Below are 26,039 nucleotides of genomic sequence, written 5' to 3' on the forward strand. Positions count from 1 at the left end.
GCAGAGCAGGGCCTGGCTCTGCACCACCCCACGCAGCTCCTGCTATGGCCCCGTGACAAACAGGCTGGTTCTCAGCGCTCCTTTGGGTCCCCTCCCTGGAGCCAAGGACGCCGAGCCCGCTGCACAGGCCCATCGTGCTCCAGAACACGCGCCCGCATTGATTTTCAGATGAGGAGGAAGAGCAAGCAGACAAAAGCTTTACATTATTTACAAAGCTCTCTGGAACTGTCAGTCTTGGGGAAGCACAGGGAAGAGCCGTGCAGGCGGCAGAGATGCTCATTACCTGCCTGCAGCCCAATTCCCTCCCTGGTGGGACACAACACCCAGACCTGCGCTGAGGTGGAGCCCAAGGCCTGGCCGGGCACAGAGCACAGGAAAGAGGGAGCCACGTGTTCCCAGGGGCAAGGATTTCTCCAGACACGGACAGAGACGAGCTTTTCTTACACCATCAGAGAAGCAAACAGCTGTGGCTGCCCAGACAGGAGCAGAGGGATGGCACCAGTGATGCTGTCCTCAGTGAGGAGATGTGGAGAAGCCTCCCCACGGGACAGCCCCTTGCTGGTGATGGCCACAGCCATGCCAGACACTTCCTTGGGTTTCATGGCACAAATAAGAGAGGTAGCTTGAGTTCAGCCCTTGCATAAGATTTCCATTTTTAAAAATTTGGCTTCCTTGGGGAGAAAATAAAATCAAACCTGTTGGAAAAGAAATGTCAGTTTGGTCTTTTTTAGAGAGACTGCGTAAGTCCGGCTCACGTGGCCTCAGTGCTGAATTATTCAACCTGAAAGAAACCAAAGCACAACACCTTCAGTCAAGGGATGACTCAGGTGTACGGCATGGTGCTGGTCACTGACCAGCTGGGTGACCTGGCAGAGGTGTCCCCGCTCCAAGAGGGAAGCAGAAGCTGAGCTCGTGCCTTGCTCATCCACAAACACAGAGGGAGATGTGACTTTCCCTGGAAGCACAGCCTGGGGGTCCCCATTGATTCCAGCCACCTGTGCAGCTCCCAGGGGAAGGTGTGGGATGCACTGAGGTGAAACCAAAGCCAAAGAGAGGCCCAGGAAAAGCAATGAAAAGTAGGGCAATAATCTGGGGAAGGGGCTGGAGCACCAGGACAGGCTGAGGGAGGCTGGAGGAAAGCAGGCTCAGGGGCACCTTCTCCCTCTCCACAACTCCCTGACTGCAGGGGGCAGCCAGGTGAGGGTCAGACTCTGCTCCCAGGGAACAAGGGACAGACAGGAGGAAATGGCCTCAAGTCACAGCAGGGGAGGTTTAAATTGGATATTTAGGAAAATGTTCTTCACAGAAAGGGCTGCAAAGCATCGGAAGGGGCTATCAGGGCAGTGGTGGGGTCCCTGTCCCTGGAGTGTTCACAAGAGGTGTGGATGTGGCACTTGGGGACATGGATTAGTGATGAATATGTTGGAGGTGCTGAGTCGAGGGTTGGACTTGATGATCTTAAGTTTTTTTCAAACTAAATGATCTTGTGGTCCTAATGCCAGCTGCCAGAGCGGAGTTTAAGGTGCAAAGCCAGTGCTCTGCTCTCCTCCCTGGCCTCTGGGAACGTGTTGTCTCCTGGCCATGACCAGCTCTCAGCAAGCCCACGTGCTGAGCTGAGCTCATCCCGCAGTGATGTCAGATATTTTCCAGGCACTGCTTTGAGAGGAGCCATCAACATCCCACTGTGTCCACTAAGTAGCTTCAAACAGGAAACAGGAAATTTTGAGTAAGATATTAAACCTTTCAGAGATCTTTTTGTCTATTAGTCACAGAGGCAAGAGATCTGAACTATCGAGTGTTCTGCTGGCTTTGATACCCACATGAAATCCCAGCACTGCTTTCAAAGTCACTGTGAGGAGTTTGATCAGCCATGCAGAAAGGGCTGAAATGTCATCGGCTGCGCGGTTATTAGCTGCCAATTGGGAAAGGTGTAAGAGTATCCTTACCGTGGGATATTTATTAGCAAACTCTTCCCAGCAGCAGCCTGGAGAATTACCTCTTGTGAGATTAAATGCCTGCTCCTGGGAGCTGCACTGATAGGAAACAAACTAATGTACTGCATCGAGGCACCAAAAAGCAGCATTCAAGTGACCTTACAGACTGGATCACACTGAATATTCCAGCTGCATGCATGGCTCCCGGCTCTGTGGATGGCTCCAGGCTTCATGGATAGCTCCTGATTCTGTGGATGGCTCCTGGCTGCTCCGTGGATGGCTCCAAGTTCCATGGATGGTTCCAGGCTCTCTGGATGGCTCCAGGCTCTGTGGATGGCTCCAGGCTCTGTGGATGGTTCCAGGCTCCCTGGATGGCTTCAGGCTCCGTGGATGGCTCCAAGCTCCATGGATGGCTCCAAGCTCCGTGGATGGTTCCAGGCTCCGTGGATGGCTCCAAGCTCCATGGATGGCTCCAAGCTCCATGGATAGCTCCTGGCTGCTCTGCTCTCCCAGCTTCTCCTGCTGCCCAGATAGCACCGAACTCTGAGCAGGCAGCATTATCTCCTATTAGACAAGCTGCCAGAGCTGGGATAAGTGCTTTGGGGCACCCAGGACTTTTGCAGGGTTGGAGGTAGAGGCAGCAAACTGGATTAAGTGGTGTTTTACCCAGGGCCAGCACAGGAGGAGGGGGGAAAGCAGGCGAGGTGTTGCAGGGGGGTGGCAGAGGAACTGAAGGGTCAGCCAGAGGCAAAGCTGGTGGTGTCACTAAAGCTGTGGAAGAGGGGAGAGGTGTGAGAGCTTCCCCACACCCTGGGCTGGGGCCAGCACCTCACCCCAGTGCCTGGCCTGCTGTGGCTCCCTCTCCAAGGGCAGCTGTAAGCTCTGAGCCTCTGCCAAGGCTGCTCAGGCCACAGGGTGATGCCTGTCCTTGCTGGGAACAAGGACAGTGGCACCAGCAGCTGTTCCAAAGGCACTGGAAACCCTGGGCAGGCGTTGAGCACCAATCTCTCATGGAGACAAGAGCAGAGGGGAATAGATTTCCTCTCATTGATCCACCTGCAGGCCCGGCTCCACTGAACACTGCCAATGACTCCAAGAATTATTTTGTTACCGGCGCTCCTGAGGAAGCTGTGGCACAGTAAGAAATCACCATTTGTTCTCCTGTCAAGGTGCAGTGTCCTGGCACAGCTCCCCAGGCCAGGCGGATGGGCTGAGGTGGGGAGAACAGAGCAGGGGGTGCTCCTGCTCTGGAAATTCCAGCCAAGCAGCTCTCTCCGTGGCAACTCCAGCTGCTTTTTGGGTGATAACTGTTTATAGCTCAGAAAGGAGGTGGCAGGTCCCCAGCTGCAGGAGTCTTGCACAGACACTCCTGGGACCTAAAACCTCCCACTTGAATCCACAGAGAAGAAAAAGGAACTTTTCCTTCTAAAAATAACAGTGGATGTGCAAAGCAGTGGGCAGCAGCCTGCCTGCACCAGGTCTCCCAGATAAAATCCTTAAGGATTTTATCCCTTGTGATCTTCTGAAACCTCTCAGGTGATCCCCCTTTCCTGGATGACAGTAAATCCAAGTGCATCCCCTTTGCCCACCCTTTGTTCCCAGATCAGGGCTGCTCTTTTGAAATAGAGTCCTTTAAATCTCAGCTCATCTTTGAGTTAGAGGGCACAGAGGACACTCGTCCGTAGGAAAACGAGAAGGATGAATAATCCATTTCACAAACGATTTGGAGATTTCAAAGTCTGGCTCTGCTCCCAGGAAGAGCGGCAACTGGAAGTTGTGCAGTTCACGGGGTGGAAAATTAGAGCAAAGAGCTTGCCTTGGGTCGCACCATGTTTCACTTCCATCCTCGTTTTTCAAAATCTGTTATCGTACGCTATGAGGCATGGAGAGAAATCAGAATGAAGATGCAGCTCAGAACAGAAAATGCAGATATTGAATGTTGCATTCTCTGCATATGGAAGTGGGGTTGGATGATCTTTAAGGTCCTCTCCAACCCAAACTGCTCTGGGATTCTATAATATTAAAATGAGTGGAAAATTCTGCTCCTTCTCACAAAATTTTTAACTAGCCTTGCTACAGATTGGTGAGACACTGTACAGATTGGAGAATCCATCCAAGGAGTGGTTAAATGAGTCTCTCTACAGGGTGTTTCCACCTCTGCAGGTGTTGGAAGTGCCACCATTGAAGATTCCCCTACCAGATACTTCCCTGAACAAGAAACGTCTTGTTGGCACCAAAGCTCACAAATGAAGGGAAGAGAAGGCAGGAATAAATCTTATTATTGCCCTGGAAGGCTGGGAAGCTGCTGTCTGCATGAAACATCACCTGGGTGGCTTCTGGGGGAGCTCCTGGCCAGAAGAGCTCCAGGATATTGCAGAGCAGGCTGTGGACTCGCTCCAGCTCCTGCTGTTTACCACAGCAGGGCGGGATTGCTTGGGGTTGTGCTGTGTGAATTATCAGCTCTGAAGATGAAGTGGAGTGAGAATTAGCAGGTTTCTGCTATAATTGTTGTTTGCTTGGGTTTTTACAAGTGGAAGTGATTGTAAATATGTGCATTTTTTTTTTACACATGCAAGATTCATATTTAAAATTAAAACAAATTATTCTGAAAAACAGCCTAAAGTGAAGTATATGCAATACAAACACAAAAAAAAAAGTGGCAGGGAGAAGGCAGGAGGGGTTGGAGATGCTGAGATGAACAGACAGGGAGCAGATCATTTCTGAGCAGGAAATGTTTCACACACGTGCCCATCTTGTTATCCCAGGAAGGTGCTTAAAAATTCATTTACTTCTCTGTCTATATGTGGAAGCTGCATAAAACTCCCCTCCATGAAAATTTTGGCTACTCTATGCCGAGAGCCAAGGAAACGCCTAGAAAGTGCATTTATCCATCATGGAAGAGGCCAGTGACCTGCACCACTGCTGACAACAACCAGCTGGTGCTTTTTACCTGGATTTTACCCAGTAAAGCAAAGAACCACGAAAAATGAGAGGCAACATCAATCCAGTCAATATTTACAGCCCTGCAAGTGCTTTACCAGCCCAGGTGCAGCCCTGGGAGAAGGCCCAGGGAAGGGGCTGTGCCTTGCCAGACAGACCCCGTGGCTTCTCCCCTTCCCTGCTGGAGGAGAAGGGAGGCTCGGAGGGAACTCAGATTATTTAACACGGATTTTGCTGTTTGTTTTGTCACCAGCTCCTTCTCAATGTTCCCCACTGCAGAGTCAATGGCTGCCTGGTGCAAAACCCCGGCCCAAGAGCAGATTAGCACATCGCAGCCTGCTGTGTTAATTAGCAGGTAATGAGAGATGCTTGTCAATAAACTCAGCCGTGTCTGACCCCCCTCCTGGGCGCTGTCGGCAGGACTGGGGAATGACAAGCCCTGCTGAGGTCACTTAGGAGATGATGTGCTCTCACCCCAGAGCAGAGGCAAAGCTTTGGGAGAGTTCACACAGCCAGCACAGCAACAAACCCCTTTCACTCAGGTTCTTGGGGTACAGCTGGAGAAAATGCTTTTCCACCTGGTTTGCTGGTAGAGGAGCCCTTGTTCAGGGTTCAGAGCTGGTAGTGTGAAGCCAGGAGTCAAAATGAAAGGAACTTCATTATCATTAATCAGGAGTTGGGCTCTGTGATCCTTGTAGATCCCTTCCAAGTCAGTGTATTCTAGTATTGCATTATTCTCTAAGCACAGAATTATACTCCCTTGGAGCAAATCAGTGGAAATCTCTCCCCAAGGATTCCCCACTCTTGAGAACTGGTCTGCAGTAGGGATAAATACCCCTAAGGAAAAATAAGCAAACAAACAAATAAATAAATAAGGCTCTTTTGCAGCTTAAATCAGAGCAAACTTCAAATGCAGGTCCCTTCTCAGGCTGAAATCCTGAGCAATGGTGAGAGGAAAGTCCCCAAACAGTAACAGTTGCCTGTACCACGTCCATTTCTCACTTGAGGAAAAGCTCCCTGCCTTCAAGGCGGCAGGAACATAACCTGTTTGAGGCCTTAGAGAGAGACACATAGCCATCATCATCATTTTTAAGGAGCAACGTGCACCACAGTGCCTTACGGACTCCTATAAATTACCCAGCACCCGCCTGCCAGCTCAGCCCAAGCTCGATATTGCCTGCAGTAATTATTTGGATCAAATGCAGTTTATCTGCTTCATATTTGTGTTTCTGTGCTCTCTGGTAACTTATAAATGTCATTGCAGTGTTTATTTGTTATAATGAAACTTAATGACGTTTGAAACCAATGGCTGTGGTTGCAGGCTGCAGGTTCGAAGTAATCTCTTCATCTTTGAAGCAGGAGGCCCAATGATAACATTAAATTATCCTACAGAAAAGGAAGATGTATGCAGACAGATATTCAGGCCTGTGTATTATTCATTGGAGAGATGACTAGCAATGAGCCACAGTGCCTAAGGCGATGGACTCAAAGCATTGTCACCCAGCGAAGGCAAATGTTCCTGTCCAAGGGGAGCCAGTTGTCAAGCCACAAGCCCAAGTGCATCTCAATCTGTTTTATTAAACCTTCGAAGGCATGCTGGGGCGGCTGGGTGCCAGACGCCCGTGTGAGACGGCTGGCAGGGAAGAAATGAGGTGGGGCTACTGTGAAACACAGCGGAGCTGTGTCAGGAGGGGGAGTATCCAGCTTGGTGAGGCATCAGGGGGGTGGGGAGCAGAGCAGGAGCTTGGCAGCGCTGGGACCCCACCCCAGCCAGGTGCTGGGTGCTGAAGGATGTTCTCCTTCCATGCAAGACCCAGAATAAACTTTTCTTGCTTTGCTTCAGGCACTGCTCCTTGTCCTCCCTCCTTCTGAATAATTTCCTCCCTTGGTTTCTATTTCTGCGTATATTTATAGACTCTGGTCGTGTCTCCCCTTGAGCCTCCTCCAGACTATATAAATTTACCTCCTCCAGTCTCTCCTCTTACAACCTGCTGTTGAATCCCTGGGCCATTCCTGCCACCACAGTCAGAATTCTCCCTGGCTTTGCTCCGTGCTCCCCTGCTGCAGGGCCCGGCGCTGCTGCGGTGCCGGTCCCATCGCAGCCCACGTGGAGCTGCACAATTACTGCTGCCTTATCACCTCGGGACTTGCTGAAGCAAAATGCCCGTGGCAACAGCCAGGAACATCTTTCCCTCAGCTCCCTGTGTGCTGTCAGGAGTGTGGAAGTACCCAGCACTCAAAGAGCTTTAACCCCTGCAGCACAGCTGAGCTGTGCAACTTCTGGTTTTTGAGCTGCTTTCCTTTGCACGGGCTGGGCTGGTGCTCCCACACCTCCTGCTCAGGCTGCTGCATCTCCCAGGAATATGGAAACAGCCTCACTAGACCCCTCCTCACAAGGGCAGTGAAACTTTAGGGTCTGCAGGAAACTGGACCCCAGTGAAATCTTTTTGTCTTCCCCTGCTTCTCCTGCACAGGGTCAGAAAGGTCTGGAAATGCCCTGTGCTGCAGCATCTGCCCCCAGCAGCAAAGCTCCATCCTCTGGTCTGGCCCTGAGCAATGGCACAGTGTGGCCAGAGGGTGAGGGAAGGGGTTCTGCTCTGCTCAGATGAGACCCCACCTGCAGTGCTGCCTCCAGCTGCGGGGTCTTCATCATTGGAAGGACATGAACCAACTGGAGTGAGGCCAGAGAATGTCACGGAGATGCTCCAAGGGCTGGAGCCCCTCAGCTCTGGAGCCAGACTGGGAGAGCTGGGGGTGTTCACCTGGAGAGGAGAAGGCTCCAGGGAGAGCTCAGAGCCCCTTCCAGCGCCTGAAGGGGCTCCAGGAGAGCTGGAGAGGGACTGGGGACAAGGGATGGAGGGTCAGGACACAGGGAATGGCTCCCACTGCCAGAGGGCAGGGATGGATGGGATATTGGGAAGGAATTGTTCCCTGGGAGGGTGGGCAGCCCTGGCACAGGGTGCCCAGAGCAGCTGTGGCTGCCCCTGGATCCATGTGATGTTGAAGCCAGGCTGGACAAAGCTTGGAGCAGCCTGGGACAGTGGAAGGTGTCCGTGTTCATGGCAGGGGATTGGAACAAGATGGTCTTTAAGGCCCCTTCCAACCCAAATCATTCCAGGATTCTTTGATTCTGTGATACCCATGAGTCTCTCTTCTTTCCCAGGGCTGTTGTGTGAAGCCATTCCAAATCCCTGAACTCCCCTGAGAGTGCCAATGCTTAGAGCTTCAGTTTCAGGTGATTGCAGGGCAAGATTGTTTCCCCCAAAGCTTCCAAGGACCAGCCCATGGGGCACATCCATCACTGGCATCTCTGTACCTGGCACCAGCTGAGGTCCCTGTCCTGGGCACCTGCGGGGCAGGGAGGTGACCCCTGCACAGGGCAAACCCTACAAGCAAACACTGGTCAGTGCTTTGATCACTGAGCACCAGGAGTGCAGGAAAGCCTGGCTAGCTCACTCACTCCACCCACCTGAGCACCTGGATGGGAACCAGAGGCTGTTACTGGCAGATGAGCTACCTGATGACAACTGACAAGAGAAATTCATCTTCATTACTCACAATCCTCACACAGCCAGAGCTAGAGAACCCCCTGCAATGATCCCACCACTGAGAGCTCATCCCAGGCCTCAGCTCTGGTTTCCCTATGAGCAGTCCTCTTTTCCAGCTGGGAACACCTTGGATTAACTAGCAAGGACCTGTCCCTGGGTCCTTGCAGCCCCCAGAGCCTGGGCAGGTCTCCCATCCACACTCCCACTGGATCTAGAATTGCTTAAAACCTCAGTGACATGGATAAATGAGGGGGAGAGACCTGTGCAGGGCCACCTGCAATGACCTTGATGGGAATCCCTGAAAAGGGAGTTAATTCCAGACTCTGGCCGCGCTCGGCTCGGAGGGGATGCAAGCTCTGCCGTCTCCCAAGCAGCCCTGGAAACAAACAAGTTGACAAATGAGGCTGCCTCTTAATGAAGCCGCAGCCAAAGTCAATACTCGGCCCTTCTATCAGGGCACAGATCAAAGATGGTCTCAAGGGCAAACGACCTCGGCAGGGGTGGGACAGCTGTCACTCAGAGGAGGGAAGGGATGGCTCGAAATGAAAAGGAGCAGCCTTAGAAGCAGAGAGAGACAAGGGCAACTTGCAGAAGCAGAAAGGAAAAGGATTTAGAAGAGACATACAGAAGGTGGGGGAAGCCTTTCTTCCAGGCCTGGAGTGCTCTGTTTGCAGTTAAATCCTGATATTCTCTCCGTCTCCACCATCACTGCTGCACATCCAGAGCTACATCCTCACAAACCTGTATTTCAGCTATTCTCTGCAGAAGTTTTCCTTCTCCTCCCACCCAGCTGACAAAAGACTGAGGTGGGGAAGGATTAAGGTTCCCCCATCTTTTAACAAGTATCTTGAGGGGTTTAAAACTTCACCTCCAAGTTAGGAACAATCACCCCAAGCTGCAGGGATTTTCTGGGGGCAGGGATGGGCAAGGAAGGAAAACAATATAACAGATAAGGAGACCCCTCCCACAACAGCAGATCAGCTCCCCAATATCTACAGCTGTTTGCAGCTTGCAGGAAGGATATTCTCACCAGGCAGTTGAGCCCTGCAGCTGCTTTAGATTCATCAATGTCCACTGCACCCTCCAAGCCACCACTTCAGGCAGTCCCCTGTCCCAAAGAGCAGCCTCACTACAGGGAGTGGGTGGGACAGGAGCCCTTTGGTGGATGGTGTGAGCTGGGACTCACCTGGGACAGGCCACGCCTGACCCCAGCCTGGCTGTGGCCAAACCCCTGGATGCAGTTCTGTACGCTGGCTCTGGCTGGCTGGAAGCAGTTCCTGGGACAGGGATTGTTCCCTCCCTGTTTGGGAGGTGCCACAGCACCTGGCCCAGCATGGACTTGACCCTCAGCTGTAGGTGAGCCCACCCAGTCATTTCCTATCTCCAGAAAAATCCACGGGCAGCTCGGCTCCCCCTTTGAAAGCTCTAGGATTGAACACTGGTCTGAGCTGATAGCAACAACCACCCAGCACACTTATCTCCAGGTCAACCTAAATATTTCATTTAGCTTCTAAAGGAGTCAATGCCTTCCTCTCTTTCTTCCTTTATTTTAAATCTCAGAATGCTACTGACTCTCATGAATATTGATGAGGATCATTAGTCACTGAACATTTCACTTCCCTTCTCTTTTCCCGTCTATATAAAAGCTTCATCTTTGTTAAAGGGAAAAAAAAAAAAAACATCTCAAGTTATATCTCTGGATATGCTTTAAGATTAGCTCCATTAATCCATTTCTAGAGGAGTAAGTACCCATGGGAGCAAATAAAGGGTGTAAAAGGGCACAGAAATACTGACTCTGAGACTGGTGCTGCACTGGAGGGAACTGGGATGGTTTGTGGCTGATGTTCTTTGCTCTCTGAAGGTTCATCAGGGCAGCCTTGGGTACTAAATAATTCTTGCATTGGCTGCCTGGCCTGGGGGATTCCCCTCACTCCCCCTCACACATGATCCCTACCTATCCTGCAGGTTTTTGACTATTCCCACTCCTTCCACTTTCAGCAGCCTCAATGAAGGCTTCAATTGCACCGAGTGAACACAGGTGGGAGGGTTTGGCCAGATACAGCGAATAATTTGGGGCAAACAAGAAAAGCAGGACTTGCAGCATTCAGCTGGATACTTCACAACCAGATTTCCCTATTTCCTTACGATAAGAAAGGATTTTTAGAAGGGGTGAAAACCAAGTCAGCTCAAACACAGCTGTGTGTGTTGCTGGGTGCTTGGCAGTGTCTTTCAGTCAAATCCAACACAGTCCCACTTCACTGAGGAACGGAAGCAGGATCATTCTGCTGGCCTGAAATGCACAATTTCATCCCATTTTGTCATTATAGCAGTGAAATAGAGCTGCCTCACACTGCTCCTGTAAGAGAGGAGCTTCAAGCTGCGGGTTGGGACTGCAGGGATGGTGTTATGTGGCACACAGGGAAACCCTGGGGATGGAGCTTCCAAATGAGTTATTCAAGCCTTTTCCAAGCACAGCAAAGCCACTGGCTCCCCAGTGCCCAGAACACCACAGGGTTTCATCTTCACACCAGTCTTAGCTCCCACCCACAGCCTGTTGGGCTGGAAGTGCTCCAGCACACCAGTTTGTGCTCACAATTGCACAGCAGATTTCCTTGTGCTGGTTCAAGAACCATTTCAATGGCAGGCCTAGCTGTTTGTCGATCCTGAGTGTGTCTCAGGATAGGACTTACAAGGCTGCAGTGGTTTTAATTGATATTCTAAGTGACAGGAACTTGGTACTGCTTCATTGCTCCAGTCTGGGCATCAGCAAACCATCTCTGCCTGCAGAAAGCATGTGGCTGCCTCCAGGAGAGGGAGGTTGGAGATCCAGAGCAGGCAGGAGCAATCCTGGTGTCTCCTTGCAGCTGTGTGTGCACTGCAGTGTCTGTGCCCCACAAGTGCCCCCCGAAATAGCAGAAATTATGCTCTCCCCTTCTTCAGCCTTGAGTAGAGATGTGCTGTCACAATCTTGCCCCCTTTCTGACCAAAATCTGGATTGTTTTCTTGAAAGCGATGGCTTCCAGATATCTTGAGAGCTGGAGACTTCCACACAGCCAGGCTATCACGTCCATGTCAGGGGGATTTACAGCATCATCAGCACCTAACTCAATGGCAGAGTCAGATCTGCCCGTCCAGGCTCTGCTGTGGTGGTCACCATGTCCTTTAGTGGTGGCCGGGCAGTGCTGGGTTATTGGTTGGACTCAGTGATCTTTGAGGTCTTTTCCAATCTAAACAGATTGAGTGTCAGCTGCGTGACTGGGGTCACTGATCCCACTGCTGCCAGGAGCCTCCCTGGCAGGGTCCCCATGGACACGAGGGAGGAAAGCTAAATGACAGACCCCAGGCTGCAGCAGCAGCTCTGCAGAGAGGGGAAAGCTATCAGCAGATCCAGCTCCAAGGGAAACTCAGCCTGGAGCAGCGTGGAGGTGGGAAAGCCAGAGCTGCCATCTCCAGACAGAAGCCTTGGACCTCCTGTCATTCATGTCCCCCCATCTCCAGATTAAAAATAAACTGGCCCAAAGCCCACAGCACCAAAAGATGGCCAGGCAGCTGTGGCAAGGTGAGGTGCACAACCTTATCTCTGTCTGCCTCCAGGTGCAAGTTCACAGGACAAGCTTTTACCAACAACTTGCCATATTCCCCAGGTGCACATCCCATTTCAGTGCCAGAAAGGATCTAAAGGGGCATGGCAAGGGCAATGGAATTCAAGTGGCTGAAATAATCTGTATCCCACCCTAGATATTGATCCATGTATACAAATAATGGAATCCCAGAATGGTTTGGTTGGGAGGGACTTTAAAGCTCACCCTGTTCCACCCCCTGCCATAGGGCAGGGACACCCTCCACTAGACCAGGTTGCTCCAAGTCCTGTCCAACCTGGCCTGGAACACTTCCAGGGATGGGGCAGCCACAGCTGCTCTGGGAAACCTGTGCCAGGGCCTCAGCACCCTCACAGGGAAGAATTTCCTCCCAGTATCCCATCTAACCCTGTCCTCCTTCAGCTTTAGGCCATTTCCTCTTGTCCCATCATTACATTCTCTTGTGAAGAGTCCCTCTCCAGCCTCAGATTCCTGAAATGCTTTTAGTGGGCCTCCCAAAGGCAGTCCCTGCAAAGGAGCAGTGCACAGATTCCACAGGATCCAGGGTCTCCTGTACACACCTGCAGGCTGAACAGCGAGAGAAGCAGCTCCTGAAATGTCTGATGCTGGTACTCAGGGAGCGAGGAAGGATCGTATTCACTTATTTAAGACCACGCAGCAACAGTTTTCCACAGGGGACTGCTGCTCAAATCAATAGATAAAATGATACCCTTCGACCATTACTGCTACAACAACACTGTTACCGTAAAGCTCCCGAGTTTGCATCAGATTTATGACCAGCAGAGTTGTTCAGATGCTCTACAGCTGCTGTAGACGACTGGAACATCATGGATGGAGCTCTGCTCCCCCTCTCCAAAGGAGCAGAGAGCAGCAGGAATTTGGGGAGAACGAACAGCAGATAACATGGGATCCTTCCCTCGGCAGCATCCTCGGGAATGTGCGTGCTGCACCAGCCAGGACTCGGCTCATGGCCACAGAGGTCCTGCCTTACCCAGTTTTCCAGCTGACCCAACCCAGGCACAGTTTCCCCTGACACCAGACACAGACAGCTCCTGCGCTGGTTTTCCTCAGGTTTCACTTACATCCCTGCCTTGTTCAGCTCCGGGACACACAAAGCATCACGGAAATATCAATGAGACCTCTGAGATAACAACACATCCTTAACAACTCCTTGGCAGCGGCTCTATCCACTCTCCTCTTCCCTCCCAACGCCTTTGTCAGATAAAGAACAAAAGGCTCAATGCAGCTCACCCGGGGCTGCCGGCCCTAATCAATTGCTGAGTGACAACGCTGGGTGAGGGGAGCACCCCCATCACAGAGCTGCGAGCCCCGGAGAGGAGCGGGTGGCACCTTCAGTGGGAGTGACAGCAGAGTTAGCAATGCAAAGTTCCCACCGCATCCCTCGGGGACCCTGGAGATCAGCTGATAACGGAGCTGCCACCGCTGCACCCCTTTGTGCCAGGGTTCCTGCAGCTTGCAGCAAAGCGTGGCAGAAATCCCATTTCCAGGGTGCAGACCGTGCAAAGCCCAGAGGGCAAAGCTGTGGGAAGATGCTGGGGTGGTGTTGGAGCTGTTTCTGGGCTGTCGAGCTCTGCTGTATGCACAGGACGCTGAGCAGAGCCAACACTTTGAACTAAACCAAGTGACACGTCACAGGTCTGCTCCCAAAGGACAGACCCTTTCCACTGTCAGGCCAGAGAACCAAGAGCAATTTGACCTTCTACAGCAGCACTGAGGTTGTTGGCATCTGGTAGAGGAGAAAGGTCATGTTTTACAGGGATAAGAGGACTAGTTCCTATTTATCCTTGAGGCTCAGGAAGATTCATGCTCAGCCTGTGCTGCTGCAGATGTAAAAGTCACTTGCAAGATCCAGATTAAGTGTTCTCATAAATCCAAGTAATTCTGAGGCAGCAACTGCCTTGCTGGGCTGTTAATGGGTGGCACAAATATGCCACTGTGCCTCGGTGCCATGCTCTAATCAGAGGTTTTCCTGGCAGGAAGGGTTCACTGAGCCCAGTTTGAACTATGGCAGGGAGCAGAAGAGGCGGTCAGGCAGAGAGACATTTGGAGCACAGGCACAGCCAGCTTCTCTGAACAAGCCATTTTTTCCCAAAAGAGCAGGGACTCCATCCCAGAGCGGAGCTGGCTTCTCTCCAGGCAGTAACACGGGGCCTGACAGAGACAGGAGCTGCAAATCAGACCATTGTAGAAGGGATGCTGAGGCTCCAGGAGGAAAAAATATTGTGAGTCCCTCTGTTCTCCACGGGAGAAATGGAAGGGCATGGTGGAATGGATGACGAGGGGTGGGACATCAGAGTGACCTGAAGCTGCTGGAGCCAGTCCAGAGAGGCCACGGAGCTGCTCCAGGGCTGGAGCCCCTCAGCTCTGGAGCCAGGCTGGGAGAGCTGGGGGTGCTCACCTGGAGAGGAGAAGGCTCCAGGGAGAGCTCAGAGCCCCTTGCAGGGCCTGAAGGGGCTCCAGGAGAGCTGCAGAGGGACTGGGGACAAGGGATGGAGGGACAGGACACAGGGAATGGCTTCCACTGCCAGAGGGCAGGGATGGATGGGATATTGGGAAGGAATTGTTCCCTGGGAGGGTGGGGAAGCCCTAGCACAGGGTGCCCAGAGCAGCTCTCTCTGCCGCTGGATTCCTGGAAGTGTCCCTGGATTCCTGGAAGTGTCCAAGGCCAGGCTGCATGGGGTTTGGGGCAGCCTGGTCTAGAGGAAGGTGTCCCTGCCCACAGCAGGGGTGGAATGAGATGAGCAGTAAGGTCCCATACAAGATAAACCATTCCATGATTCTGTGATTCTGTGACTGAACTGGGCACACATCTGCCCACAGCCCTACAAGCAGCAATACATCCACGCTCTGTGCCCACCACACTATCCAGGATTTCAATATTTCTGATGTGCTTTAAAACCCAGTTTGGTGTTTAGGTCCATCTCCTTTCCTCTTTGTCCTCCTTGGTGTTGTGTTTCCCCACCTCAGCACTGCTGCCGAGCTCCCCAGGGACCCCAGCTCTGCCCCACAGCAGCGCTGCTGCAGAAGGAGCTGCAGCCCTTCTGCTGCAGGAGCTGCAGATTGCCTCAGAGAAGCTATTAAGAAGCAGTCAAATAGAGCAACCTTTCATTGATGTGGCACTCGGCCCTTTAAACGATTCCAAATAGTGTTTTCTTTTTATTGCTTTCTGCAGTTTTACAGCCTTGATTTCAAGTTACTTTGGCTTATGATAAACTCTGGATCTATAACGCCTCTATTCTCTCCCTCTTTGGTCTCTCTTGACCACTTCTTCTTTATGTTTTTATTTAAAAGAGATCCAGGAAAACAGATAGCAGATTAAAAGGGAAACAAATTGAAATGGGTCAAATGTATCTTGCTTAGATGACAGCCACCCCATTAGATACTTTTAAACAGGACAAATAATCTGTTTGGAAGCATAAGTGGGCTTTTACATTTATTCTAAATTAGAAACCAAATGATTGCAGCCTCAAATGGAAGCACTGGCTAATTGCACTAATATCTCACTAATTCTAGCACCAAAGAATGGGGGAAAACAAATGATTTTCACCATTTTACCAATTATTCAATTTAGGCCAAGGTACATTATGCAAACCCTGGGCTGAGCTTCCTCTCCATTTTGTGATCCATGACAAGGACTGGAATTCCAGTTATTAATAATGGAGGAGCTATAATTGTTCTAAGGATGGGTATGAGATAATTACAAGCCATAAACCCAGCTTTCATATGCACACACAATTCTTTCCCCATGTTTGGCAGCACCAAAACCTTGCTGGAGACACCCTGAAGCTCAGGACAAACCCCCCCACGCAGAGCTGCTCACAGGTCACGATGCAAAGCCAGAGCTGGGAAGGAGCACGAGCAGCTGCCCAGCTCTGCAGGCAGGCAGGGGCTGGTCAGAATCAACCTTCCAGAGGCTGGAATTAGGTGATCCTGAAGGATCCTTCCAACCCAAACCACTGTACAGCTCCATGGTTCCATGATCCCTAGAAGCTGCAGTCTGTGAGGGCTGCATGGACGCAGGAATGATCCCAAACAGAGCAGGCTGGTGGCTCTCCTTCCATTTAGGCCACCACTGTCCCTGTCTCCCTGGGCCAACTCACCCCTGTCCCATAGCTGAGGTATGGTGGATGAATCCCATCCTTGCAGGACCTCCCCCTTCCCCCAACAACTTGCTGTTGGAGCAAGTCCAGAGGAGGCCATGAACTTGACAAGAGAATGGGAGCACCTTCCTGGAGAAGATTGGGTTGTGTGGAGACCTTACAGCACCTTCCAGTATCTGAAGGAGCCACAGGGAAGCTGGAGAGGGACTCTGTCAGGACCTGTAGTGACAGGACAAGGGGGAATGGGTACAAATGGAAATTTAGATCAGATCTCACAAAGAAATTCTTTACTGTGAGGGTGGAGGGATATTGGCACAGCTTTCCTAGGGAGGTTGTGGATGCCCCATCCCTGGAAGTGTCCAAGGCCAGGTTGGACAAGTCCTTGAGCATCCAAGTCTAGTGGGAAGTCTCCCTGAACATGGCAGGGGAATGTTGGAACAAGGTGATTTTTGAGGTCCCTTCTAACCCTTAACATTTTGGGATTCTATGAACAAAAGAACAGAGCTTTCCATTAGTCCCTTCCATTAGTGCCTTCAAATAAGATCTCAAACCTTCAGAACAGAAAAGTCAAGGTGAGATTGCAGCTCAGACTGCAAAACTCTCAAGGCCTCACTCTTCACCCTCCAAAAACTGAAGATTTGTCTTATGCTGCCCAACAGCCCCACATGGCTTTTAAAGAAAAGTCGTGCGCCCTGGATCTGGGCAGCCCTTCCCTGAGCTGATTTCTGCAGCCCTGACCCAGCAGAGGTGACCTGCCAAGCTCTCCCTCTCACAGAGAAGGCAGAGCACTCGTTGCTATGTGGATCTGCAGCTCTGCAGCACAGGCTGCTGCTTCTGCTGTGCTTTGTGTAGTGGATGGAGACACCTTGAATGCACAATCCAGCCCCGACACAAACGGAGAGTGGCTGCTGCCGGAGATAACTGCGGCACAACCTCCTCCTGGCACAGCAGGCAGTGTTTGCATCCCTCTGAAGAGGAGGGTTTGTCCTTCCCTCAGCACAGATCATTAACCACTCACTGCTCCAGCAGGAAGGTGCTGCACCAAATCCTTCTGTCCCTTTCCCCACTCTGTGCTGGGCACAGGGATGGAGCCCACCCCTCATACTCCAAGAGCTGTGCCCATCCCACAGAGATGCCACCTGCCCTCCACATGTGAGGACACGAGAGCCAGCGAAGCGACTGGAAGGGGAGGTCAGAGGAGGGCAGGCAGCTGCCCTGCCCCGCTGCCCTGCGTGGGGGGACACTGTTGTAGGCACCTGCCAGCAGCCGGCGGCTGGTGGGAACAGGTGGTGGAGGTGAAGGCTGACACCTCTCAGTGCTTAATCGTTCCCGTTAGTAGCTCTATGAATGGCAGCCAAAAAGTGCCATAATTGCTGCAGTGACGCTTGCTAATGACTCGAGTTAGATCTGGCAAGTAGTCAAAGGCAGGAGACAAGAAGTAAAATCGCAGGAGCAGCATCTGAATTCCTGCCTTGGACCACTGCAGAGGAGAGCGGAGCAAGCCCGGCTTGGGACCTGCAGGCATGGACAGGGAGGGAGCAAGCATGATGGGTGAACAGAGAGAGATATTCCAGCACACCCCTTGCCTGCCCCTGGGGAGACAACTGCATGAGAAAGGAGGAGTGGGAATAGAAGAACCAGCCCAAATTTTCAGAGTAGCTCAAAATCCTTTTTCTTGGGTGACTAAGGTGACCCGCCTCCTAGAAAATATCTTTCTACTCCAAAATCACCTTGAATCAGGGTGGCACAAACCCTGGGAGAAGCAGGGTAGCTCATCTCACAGCACCACCTCCAGCCCCAGCAGCGCTCCCCTTGCACTGCAGGTGCCTTGGGACGTCCAGGCCACCCGCCGTGGCTTCCGCTGCTCCACCCTCGTGGCCATGGGAGAGCCATTCCCCAGGAGCAATCCAGCCCCTCCTGAGCTAACAGCACACTTCTCCTGATTATGTATCTGTTTCTGAATGTTAACAAACAGTTGGCAGCAGCTGATTGAGTGGGTTATTAGCAGAATGAAGACAGATGGTGGAGGATTAACTCCAAAGCGTCTTTATTGCGCAGCCGTCATTGCAGACAGCGCTCCCTCTCCCTCTCCCTCTCCCTCTCCCTCTCCCTCTCCCTCTCCCTCTCCCTCTCCCTCTCCCTACAACTGTCACCAGCTCCATTTCACCCCACAGCTCCCAGTGCACACCAGAGCACGGGCCCAGCACGAGACGAGCCCATCATCAATCACATGAGCGCAGAGCAACCATGCTGGAGCTGTGCCTTGCTGCTCCCCAGCCAAATTCCACCCCCAAATCCAGACTTTTCCTGCTGAGGGCTTTACAAGTGAGAAGTGGTTGCACCTGATACAGCGCAGCAGTGCAAGGACAGTGCCCAACCTGCGTTTGCTGTGCCCATCATGTGCTGCCTGACAGCTGGGAGAGGCTCCAACATTGCACCTGGGCCTGTGTGATCACTGCACGGAGATTGAGATGAGGAGCTGATGGAACTGACGTGGGCAGAGGCACATCCATGGACACCGATCTTGGCTCCTCATCCTGGAGCCCAGCTCAGCTGGAAGAGCCACATCTGCAGCCAGCTGTGCTAATGGACATCATCCCTTGCCAGCTGGTCAACAAAGAGCACAATGCCACCAAAGGCCCTCGCTGGGCACCTCTAACCCAGATCTATTTCACCCTGCTGGGAGAGGTTGCCAAACTGATCTGTGAGCATCCAGACTGGATCTTCTCTGTGAGGACAGCCAAAACCACCTCGTTCACAGAATCACAGAACATCCTGAACTGGTGGGACCCACCAGGATCATCCACTCCCACTCCTGGCCCTGCCCAGATCCCCCAACAACCCCACCCTGGGCATCCCTGGCAGCGCTGTCCAAACACTCCTGGAGCTCTGGCAGCCTCGGGGCTGTGCCCATTCCCTGGGGAGCCTGGGCAGTGCCAGCACCCTCTGGGGGAAGAATCTCTTCCTGAAATCCAACCAGAGAAATGATTTCCTGTCAGAAAATGATTCTTCCACACTGTCAAGGCTTCCAACTCCTCTTGTGCTTATCTCCCTCCAAGCCATTGTAGATGTGTCCAGTAAATGACAGGAAGGTTCTAATGGTCCCTGCAATTACCTGTTTCCTCTGGGATGGAGACCCCACGCCTCATATTATCCCACTGCCCCACTGCCTTCCTGTGCTTTCAGTTCCCTCAGCTCCCTTGTAATTATTAATAGGTCTGTTCTTCAGCCTCTTTTTAAAGGGAGGAAAAGCTCTCACTTGGCACAAATATAAAGGGGAGTTGCTCTCTCTCCTCACCCTGGCAAGGGAACTGGCCCAAAAGTCTGGCTCAGGCACCTTGGGCAGGAAATTCCTGTAGATGACCAGACACTGACCCCACCCCAGCTCACACACCATACAGTGTGGATCTGTACTGCAATCCACCAAAACTCTGGGAAGCTGGATGTCTGCAATTGTCATCTGTAACTGCTTGTAATGAAAACACAAGTCCTAGGTGGTCTTTGTAGCCATGGAAATCCCCCTGACTTTTGTTTTTGGCAGATTGTACCTTTAAACATAATGGCCCCGCAGCCTGCAGGGGCCAGAAACTGGCTGCATGTCAGGCAGGAACACTTTGTTCCCTTTCCCTCACAAAAGCTTTACTTTTGGCCTTTCATGTTTCTTTGTTCTCTCCACACAAAGCCATGCTCAGCCTGAAAAGGGGGCTCACTTCGTAGGCTGACGCAGGCTCTGAATCCGTCAGGGGACCAGAGCAATCCCAAAGGACTGGCAGGATGCCCAGGGTCCTGCTCTCCAACACCCTGTGAGCATCGCCAGGGGCTGGGCACAGCCACAGACTGCCTGTCCAAGAGGCTGGAGGGACAGGAAGGTACCGAGAGGGAGGCTGCACCTTCTCACAGCACTCGTGTCCCATGGGGCAGCCCCTTCCCATTAAAAACATCCGCTAATCAATGTTTAAAGAGTGTGCGCTAATTAACAAGCATGAGGTGAAGCCTTGTGTAGTACTTTCCCCATGTTATCAGCTCAGTATCAGGGCTCCTGGGAACGTGAAGGAACCTTTGATCTTCTAACTGATATTTGAACCACAAACTCGCCTCTATGAGAGTTTTACTCCGTGGAAACAAACTCACCTTTTACTGTCATGGAAAAAGGCTTCCTGCAGGAGCAGACACCCCCATGGCTAACTGCTGGCAAAACTCCATCCCATGCAGGGAAAAAGAATCATGCAATAGTTTGGGTTAGAAGGGACTTTTCAGGGTCACCTAACCTGAGCAGTGAGTAGGGACACCTTCCTCTAGACCAAGTTTCTCAGTGCCCCATCCAGCCTGACCTTGGATGTTTCCAGAAGAGGAAGCGCAGCAGGGCAAGAGATCACACCCTTTGTCTGAATTATTTCCAGTCAGAATCCCTAAAAAGAGTTAAATCCACGCTTGGGTCAAGTTTCCAATTCCCAGAGTGACCTCACAGAAGCCAAACTCCCTGTGACACATCCTGGAGACCCTCCCATCTCACAGGGCTCTGGGCTTCCTTCTCTCATCCAACATTAATCAGAGGGGGCTGCACCAGGGCTGGCTCCAGGAAAGGAAGCTACCAGAAGCAAGGATGGCATTTCTTCTGAGCATAAATAGTTTTTGTTTAGTTATTATGCTTCATAATTATTTATGATATTTCTATGGATTAATCAATGCTCATAAAGTACTTGGGGAATGACTGGAATATAAAATAGGGAGATTTTAGCAGAAGTTTGAAGAGCAATGTAACGGTGACTCTGCGAGGTTCAGAGGCACTGGAAACTGGGATTCTGGAAGTGGCATGGTGACCACTGCCATCCAAGTAGAATAAGAAGAGTAGATGCAGCAATAGCTGCAAGAGCTTCCTGTGTGACAGAAATCCTTTCTGTAGGAAAAGACAGTAGGTTTTGGATGTATGGAGCTACAAAGCTCCTGCTCTTCTCTTGCAGCTTCACACAGGGGTCTCCCCACATGCATGCCCTCTGAGATGTTCCAGAGATCAAAGGGGAAGCAGGATTTTCTCCTGGGTGGGAACAAAAGCCCAGCACACCCTCAGAGGTGAAGCCCCTCACAATGAGATTGCTAAAGAGGAAGAAGAAGAGAAGGTGAGGGAACTGCTCACCTTCAGTCATCCTGCGGTACTTCTCCTTGTACATGAACCCCAGTACTAGGCAGCATCCTCTTCCTGGGAGCCCCAGTTCTGCAAGAGAAGAGAGCGTGGGGTTAGACTGGGCTGGGGACAGGAGCAGGCATCTGGGGCTGCTGCAGGGAGCAAATCCTGCTGGAGACACCCTTCAGGAAAAGCGCCAGGAAGGTGGGCACCTAACTGAAGTCTTTGGTCAGTCTCACAGAGCTGAGCTTGGCTTGGCCCCAAGAATGTATTCAAAGACAGGAGGGTCAGCATCCCCTTCTGTGCCTGTCCTTAAGCTCTCCTCTATTCCAAGTGAGGCAATGAGCTGCATCTTCTTCCACAGCAGCGTGTTCCAACAACGGTACTCCTTTATCCCTTTCTCCCTTAGTGGGCAGCAAAGTGAAACAGGAAATGGGTCTCAGTAGGGAAGATAATTCTGGCCTGAGGAATCTTGCTCTTTAGAAGCAAGCAAGTGACCCTGTGAGCAGGAGAGTGCCAGAGTCTGAGGAGGCACAAGCCTTTGATGCCTTGATTTGTTAATGGGGCTTTTTGACTCTTGGTAACAAACAGAGAGATCTGAGCGTGGGTTTTTCCAGAAGTAGGCTGCGAGCACAGGCGCTCTCCCCGTGCGCATCTCAGAGAGGCAGAGAGCTCTCGTTCTTCAAACAAATTCTCCTGTGTCACAGTGCAGAAAATTAAGGTACCATGTCCCCAACGCTGCCTGTGGACCTGCAGAGCTCCTCGGGGGCTTCTGTGTTCTGCAGAGCCCCGCTGATCAAAGCCCCTTTGATGTTTACTTAATGTGGCTGTGGACTCTGCAGAGCCCCCTCTGCCGAGGAAGGAGTGCTGGGAAGTTGTGCCTCACAAGAGGGGAAGGCGGCGGAACGGGAGGCTGGAGAGCGCAGCGGTGGCTGGAGAGCGGAGCAGGACCTGCCTGGCACGCTTGGCTTTCAGGGCCATGAGGCAAACTTGGGGTTGAATCGCAGATCTGGACCGTGTCCAGAGGAAGAAGGAAGTGTGATGTGATGAGGGAAGATCCCCGGATCCATATGGGTGTATTCCCAGACACAGAGAATCCCTCCCTAACAGTGCTCGCTGCCGTGGCATCCCAGCAGAGTGGTTACATCCTCCTCTTGTGCACAGTATGAGGCAGAATTTGAGCCTAAACCTAGGAAAAAACAAACTTCTTTTGATGCCACACACAAGCCCAGTTAAAGCACTTTCTCTAGCATTATACAGGGCTCCACCTTGCAGGAGGCCCCTGGTTTTAAGGCTCCTGCCAGGGAGGAATCAGCATCTAACCAAAACAAGTCACATGTGTTAATCCACGGAGGATGATGCTCAGACAAAAGCAAGTCTCTTGAAATAATCAAAGTAAGCTGAAATTTAATTGCTCCCCTAAATCCGCCTAGTCCTGGAGGGAATGCCCGGAGAGAAAAGGTGTCCCCAGAATGGGACTCCGCCTTTCTGAATGTCTTTGGGGTGCTTGTAACTCTCCCATTGGCCATAAAAGGTGGTGACTAACTCAGGTGAAGATGTCTAAGGATCAGGGCAGATGACTCAACCACCAGAACTCTCAGTGGTTTCTTGAATTAACAGGAAGGAGTAATGAGCAACCATTGTTCAGGTCTGATGGTGAAAACCAGTTCTCTTGCTCTCCAGGACAGAGACAACGTGCTCCACCATGGTCTGCACAAAGTGCACAACTGCAAGCACACTCAGAAAGGTGTCGGCCTGCAGGGTGTTGGATGCCTCTGACTGCAGGGACAGCCAGCTCAGGCTGCCTCCCTCAGCCCTGGCTGATAACAAGGATCGATAAGACCTTGCTGACCTTGGGGGAGGTTCCATGCAGGATCCTGTGAGACACACACTTCGTGTGCCTGGCAGAGCCCCGAGCCTGCCCAGAGCCCCTGGGGCCGGCTGTGCAGAGCCAGCAAAGCAGGTGAGAGCCTTTATGTCTTTATTGATAGAAAAACAAAACCCCATCGATTGCTATTGAGCCTCCAACGAGCACCAAGGTATCAAAGTAATTAAAACAACACAATTAGATTAGTGTGAGACAAGGCAGCAGAGCCCACAGTGCAGCTGAGCAAGCCAGCACTGCTTGCTCAGACGTGCACACGGGGCCTGTGTGTGGATGCTGGCTGGGTTTTCCTGGACACAGACCTGGGGTGAGGGGTTCTGCCACACACCATGAGCACAAACATCACCAAGATCACGGAATGGTTTCAGTGGGAATGGACCTTAAGGACCCTGCCTTGGGCAGGGACATCTTCCACTATCCCAGGGTGCTCCAAGCCTCGTCCAGCCTGGCTTTGAACGCATCCAGGGATCCAGGGGCAGCCACAGCTTCTCTGGGCACCCTGTGCCAGGGCCTGCCCACCCTCCCAGGGAACAATTCCTTCCCAATCTCCCATCCAACCCTGCCCTCTGGCAGTGGGAGCCATTCCCTGTGTCCTGTCCCTCCATGCCTTGTCCCCAATCCCTCTCCAGCTCTCCTGGAGCCCCTTCAGGCCCTGGAAGGGGCTCTGAGCTCTCCCTGGAGCCTTCTCCTCTCCAGGTGAGCACCCGCAGCTCTCCCAGCCTGGCTCCAGAGCAGAGGGGCTCCAGCCCTGGAGCAGCTCCGTGGCCTCTTCTGGACTCACCCCTGCAGCTCCAGCTCCTTCTGATGATGGTGGCCCCAGAGCACCCTGATCCAGGGCAGTGCTGGGGGCAGCAGGAGCTGCAGTGTCCTGGGACAATCCCACCACTCAGGTGTCCAGCTCTCACCTTCCCCTTGCAGTGAGCAAAAAGCTCCCAAAAAGGGGGTTGTGGGCAGGGGCTCCAGCCCCAGGCAATGGCTGTGCTGTCCAAAAGGTCCCAGCTGAGTCCTCAGAGAGGGCAGGAGGCTGAGGCTGAGCTGGATCCCAATGAAATGTGGGTTCTTGCCTCTCTGGAGCCTGGCTCAGCAGGCTGCTGTGGGCGCCTGTCTCCCGTTTGCCTCCCCAAGGGGTGCTATAATTAACACTTATAAACCACTTTGATATCCCATGATGAAAGGAGCTGTACAAAAGCACTGCATTATAATAATTCATACCATAAATTTGTGAGAACATGCAAAAATCTTTATAGCTAAAGGCACCTTTAAATACTTGAGAGTGCCTTTAAAAGGTAAAATACTTCAAGATGACTCTGCTGCCTAGGGATGTCTCACCATTTTGGCTTTTAGTGGCTACCTAAAGCTAAAATAGTTAAACAGATATGCAGCATTTTAAATGTCTTGGCTTTAAGGAGGCTGCTGAGACACACCAAAACCAGACTGTTTTAACCCTTGTGTGTCCCCATCTCCCCCAAATCAATCCCATCCATTTCCTTGTGATGATAATTGAATTTCTCAGCATGGCAAAAGTAGTTACAGCTGAAGTTGATCATCCCACGCACTGTGATGAAGTGGGAGCCAAGGTACCCTGGTTGGAAAACACCCAGCAGAACCATGATTTCCACTCTCTCAGAAGTACCTGCATTAACTCACCCCCAAACTGGCAGAAGAGCCACTCACTGGGCAAAGCAGGAGCAACTTCAAACCACAAATTGCCACTGACAACGAAGCAAAACCCAGTTAAAAGAAACAGGACCTTGGAGTCTTGGAGAAAGGGATCCTCAGCCTGGGAAATAGAGGGGAAAAATGCTCAGGAAGAAAGATCTCTCAGTGCTGGCCCAAATGATTCCTTCTGCTTTTTCCTTGGTTCTTTCATTGTATGGGATTTCTTTCCTCAATTTCAGGGCAATTCCTTCCCTGACCACTCAGGAAAGGAAGGAAATATCTGATCACCGGCGCACTAAAGGCTAAAGCTGCAAAGCTGTAATAAGGGTTTATTAACATAATCATAATATGTACTATTGTGTAGCTGTATCCCACCAGGAATGTAATAAACATTTAATAGCCCAATAATACCTGTTTAATAATTTTTCAGCTCAACCTGTCTAATTGCAAGTTTATTAAAGAACGATAAACTTTATAATCGTTGTAAAGGCATAATTGCAATTCCATTGCTTATTTAATATTGAGCTAATGATATTACAACTAAGTTATATTTTCCCATACATATTAAATATCAATTAGCTGGTTTAAACTATTGATTTGTATTTAATTAACTATGCTATTATATACCAATTAAACTCTTATAAGAGAAGCAGAAACAGCTGGTCTCTAAAATTAAATTTTTAAAACTTAGTATTAACATAAATATCACGTTTCCATTTTGTCATGTTTTCCTTCTACAGTGATGGCAATTTGCTACCTGTAAATATTTTTTTCTGATTGCGTGTTATATCCATGACTTTAACTCTACTTTCTGGGATGGGGAATGGCAACCTCCACGGTAGATATCCTACTGTCAGTGACACTGAAATGTGGAAACTGGGAAAGGCAGAGGGCTGGAAAAGCCTGGGATCTCACCTGGGGATCCCAGAAGCAAAGAATTCGTCTGGGAGCTCTTCAAAGAGCATGAAATTCTCCAAGGAAAGAAGCTTGACACATTCCTAAGTTGGCCAGCAAGGAGAAGATCCTACCTGACCAAATCAAAGAGATTTTGATGGAGAATCCTCATCCTCCTGCTTAGGAGTTTCCTCTCCTGGTGGATACAGTTGCTTGCTGAACATGGGTGCCTTGATAAAGAAGCAATATGGGCAGAAAAGCCTGATCTCCCAAGGTTCTTCATGCTCCTGGATTCACTGTGTCTAGGGATGCTGCATCCCAAAAGAAATATGTGAAG

General features: G+C 51.3%; 1 protein-coding gene across 4 annotated transcripts in view; it reads right to left on the reverse strand.

Moving 5' to 3' along the window:
- KIRREL3 (kirre like nephrin family adhesion molecule 3) overlaps positions 1-26,039 on the reverse strand; it is a 368,214-nt gene that overhangs the window by 111,858 nt on the left and 230,317 nt on the right. For 3 of the 4 annotated variants that reach the window (XM_053996902.1, XM_053996900.1, XM_053996904.1), the window contains exon 2: positions 21,277-21,354. The exons of the other annotated variant lie outside the window; for it this stretch is intronic. In XM_053996902.1, the coding sequence (XP_053852877.1) occupies positions 21,277-21,354 (78 nt within the window). The remainder of the gene's footprint in view (positions 1-21,276; positions 21,355-26,039) is intronic. 4 annotated transcript variants of the gene reach the window in all.

Source organism: Vidua macroura, chromosome 22 (assembly GCF_024509145.1).
Source record: "Vidua macroura isolate BioBank_ID:100142 chromosome 22, ASM2450914v1, whole genome shotgun sequence".
Lineage (NCBI taxonomy): Eukaryota > Metazoa > Chordata > Aves > Passeriformes > Viduidae > Vidua > Vidua macroura.